The 3,752-nt window shown below is 33.2% G+C and overlaps 1 protein-coding gene across 1 annotated transcript; it reads right to left on the bottom strand.

Moving 5' to 3' along the window:
* Positions 1-1,168: 1,168 nt before the first annotated feature.
* LOC133670712 (photosystem I assembly factor PSA3, chloroplastic) lies at positions 1,169-3,245 on the bottom strand. The gene is made up of 3 exons (XM_062091287.1): positions 2,809-3,245; positions 2,442-2,606; positions 1,169-1,558 (listed from the first exon to the last, which is right to left on the bottom strand). Exons 1-3 carry the CDS (start codon positions 3,193-3,195, stop codon positions 1,238-1,240), a joined length of 873 nt encoding a protein of 290 aa, XP_061947271.1. The 5' UTR covers positions 3,196-3,245; the 3' UTR covers positions 1,169-1,237.
* Between the last annotated feature and the right edge of the window lie 507 nt (positions 3,246-3,752).

Below are 3,752 nucleotides of genomic sequence, written 5' to 3'. Positions count from 1 at the left end.
GTCTCTCAAAAATAAATCATATTATATTTCCACACACACACACACACACACACACACACATATATATATATATATACACAAAAAATAAAAATTCAAAAATATGTATTAGCGTGCATTTTGGCTTTAATATCCAGTTTATTAAAGCCATGAGAACTAGGCCAATATTTCAAAAAATTCAAAAAAATTATTTTGTTTTCTCTTAATATCTGGGTTTACGACCTTATACGTAAGACGTATCCAGGATATTAAAATTCTTTTGTTGATGCCAGAATTACTCAATAAGATAAGGATCTCCTTACCGAGGAGGACTCTTCTTAAACCATAAACAGACCAACAACTAGAAAACACGACCCGACCTTAGATTTTATCAGACAATAAAACAATGCAGCTTACCTTAGGTAGGGCGTATTTGGGGTGCTAATACCTTCCCTTTACACAACCAGTCCCCGTACCCGATCTCTAAGACCAGTTAGGGTTCCTAGTGACCAAAATATTAGGTGGCGACTCCCATTCTATTTTTCCACTAATAAAAGACAAGAATTTCTTATCTCCCCACATTTGACAAATTAATACAAGATTTTAAGAGTGGATGTTTTCGCCGCGACGCCGCTCACGTGCGACAAGTAACATCAACATACACAATAAACTAATGAGAAAAAAAAGGGGCCAAAACAGGCGCATTGCTTTGACACACTATACCAGTATAGAGGAACAATAAAAGAAACAGTAATTATAGCGTAATGTAATGTACTAGGGTTTCACCTGTAACCTGCTGCTAAACATTTGTGAACGATATTCAATAAACTAATGAGAACAGTTTTACCCTACTGTTTCAAGCAGAACCATCTTTGTTCAATGGCTTTTATTGGTAGCGGACTACTTGATTTTACTGATTCATTACACAAATAAAGAGTAGTCAAGCATTGCTCCGTAAAAGGAAATGAACCTTTAAGATTAAACGGAAATAGCTCAAGTAAGAGTTGGATAGATGTCAGATAAGAGTCAATTTTGTTACATAAATTCGTAAAACGAAAAGGAGTTCAAAGAAGGAAAGAGGATGGATTTTCAAGTGCTTAGTAGACCACAAAAAAATGAAGTTCGGGAGACCTTTATCTTTGTTTTTATGGAGTGATGCGGCAAGTAGCATAAGAATGAAAATCCCAGCAGCTTTATCTAGAATACGATTATTATATACTCAACCAAAAGTCACAGCAATGATAACAGTAACATTTCCTATTCAAATTTCTGTGTTTTGTTTAAGGAATTGAAGGTCTTTCATTTGCAACTTAACAGCTTCTTTTGGCAAGGGCTTTGGCTCTTGAATATTGACCTCGTCACTGCCATCAGCCACTTTTCTTGCCTTCTCTGCAACAATTCTTTGTATTTCACGCTGCTCGACTGATTGAAAAACTGAACTCAGCATGACATTCAGCAGTCTCTTGTCTTCTTCTTCAATAATATCCTTCCCATAACAGCAGATGTAAATTGCCTCAAGTGCCTTCTCAACCCGTACCTCCATGGGGATAGCAGCGGCTGCAGTCTTTGTTTTTGCTCGTTTCTGCAGTTTGCATACCATCATTGTGAGAAAAATACTATTTGATAACAGTTTAAAGTCTTAGATGCAAATCCGTACGTTAAGTAATCCCATTGATGGATACTAAATACACAGAACAACGAAAAAAGTACCGAAGCATTTTCCTTAAATGTTTTTGTTTGTTCAACCTCTAAGCTATATTATAAGCAAAATTTACCATTAGGACAGCTTAGAAGTCCATCACACTTAAGCGAGAATCCACATACTTATTTCGGAATAGCAGGCCATATAGCATTACAGTTTTAACTGTTCAACTGGAATGCTTGCTAAACACAAAACAGTCAAGGTTATGATCACGGTAACATTGACTCAATAATGTCCACACAAGTTCCATTAATTTAGCTGTCGAGCAAGGATTTCTTAGTATATATCACTTCCAACTATGCAGCATCTTAAAAGCTCATTACCTTAGTGAAATATTAAGGCAACCCTCTTAAACACAATTTATCTGTTATCTGTTACTAGGTGTGTTAAATTTCACCTTAAGGACTCAAGTAACAGCTCGTGTCTGGGAAAGGATGAAATTAGTAGCTTTTAAACATGGAAACCAGTATTCACTTATTTGGAATCTCTTTTAGCACTTATATATGCTTACAAGCATAACAATTTCGAAAACCTCAGTCAACAAACAACCTCGTAAGGCATGACATATAGTAGTAGTTTGCACTCAATGCAGTTACAGATATTTAGCTTTGAACTACCACTTGACTAGATAAGATGCAACTTGCATTTCCAGAATGATAAAAACCAAAGCCAAATCGTAACCACTTTGATTTCTTAGAAGTTTGACAAATTATTAAGGAGAGAAATACAATAATAATAGTGTAATAAAAAGCTTAATTCCCACCTCTTTTGTGTCGTTTATTAAAGCCATGAAAGTCTGCTCTTCGAACTCAATGTCATTTGATAGCCGAAGCCTCGCTACTCCCTCCAAAATCTCTTCGGATTTGAGAAAACCGGCACCAACAGCAGCTAGCCAACAGCAAAGTAGAACATACAAAGGATCCCCTGCCTACACAGAAACAAAACCTCAACTAATTCCAAACATAGAATTACGATAATAAGAGAAACAAAACTCAATTCTTCTGGGACTGAACTTGATACAAATCGACCCAAGGCCAGCACAACTTTTTTAAAAGCACAACCCATGGCGACCACAGAAACAGAAAAGAAAAGGCAAGATGACTATAAGTTACTAATAAGAAATAGATTACCCGGCCACGTCTGTCCTGGAATTCATAGAAAGCTCTAGAATCAGTAATAGTGCACTTTTTGCCCACTCTCCTTCTAAACTCTGCAAAATCTATAATATCACCTCCAACTCCACCTTCATCACTAAGAATCCTAGCTACAAGGCCGATAACAGGGAGAGAGCCAAGCACTTTGTTGGCAAAACTAGAGATAGAATTTGGATTCTCCATGTACGCTGTGACTGATAAGACCCCATTCGAGTTCTGCACTTTTTGTCTGCTGGGTCTTTTACAATTGGGGTAGATTTGGTTGAAATGTTGCAGGAATTGTGGAATGGGCTTGCCCCAAGGAAGGATTTGAACGTGTAGACATGATGATGATGATGAACCAGATGTTGTTACAATCACCATGGCTGTTGAATGGGGCAGTTAATAATAGCCACAACTTTATATCTGTTTTTTCTTTTCACGTTTATACATTTGATGTTTATCATGTTTTTAAAAATTATTTTAATATAGTGATGTAAATAATAATTTTTTTAAAAAAATATTATTTTAATACATAAAATTTAATAAAAATCATATTTATAATAAAAAAATATTATTATTTTTATATTTATAATAACAAAAATATTATTATTTTTTCTCAGTATCTTTTTATAATAATATTATTTTATTAAAATATAGTTTATTTAATAAAAGCTAATAGTAATTAAAAAGTGTTCGTAAAATTATAATGATTTGAACTAAAAATAATTTTTTTAATAAAAACTCTTTTTATTCATAATTTTATTTTAATAAAAAAAATATTATTTTTATTAACAGTATGGTTTTTTAAATAATAAATTATTATGATATTAAAATCAAGTTTAAAAAAAAAAACAATCATGAATTGATATTTTTACATATCTATATTAATAAATATAAGAATAATAAATCTAGAATAATTATTTAAACATAATTTTAAT

This window comes from Populus nigra, chromosome 13 (assembly GCF_951802175.1).
Source record: "Populus nigra chromosome 13, ddPopNigr1.1, whole genome shotgun sequence".
Taxonomy (NCBI): Eukaryota; Viridiplantae; Streptophyta; class Magnoliopsida; order Malpighiales; family Salicaceae; genus Populus; species Populus nigra.
Note: the sequence above shows the minus strand (reverse complement) of the source record. Positions and strands in the feature narration are given on the sequence as shown.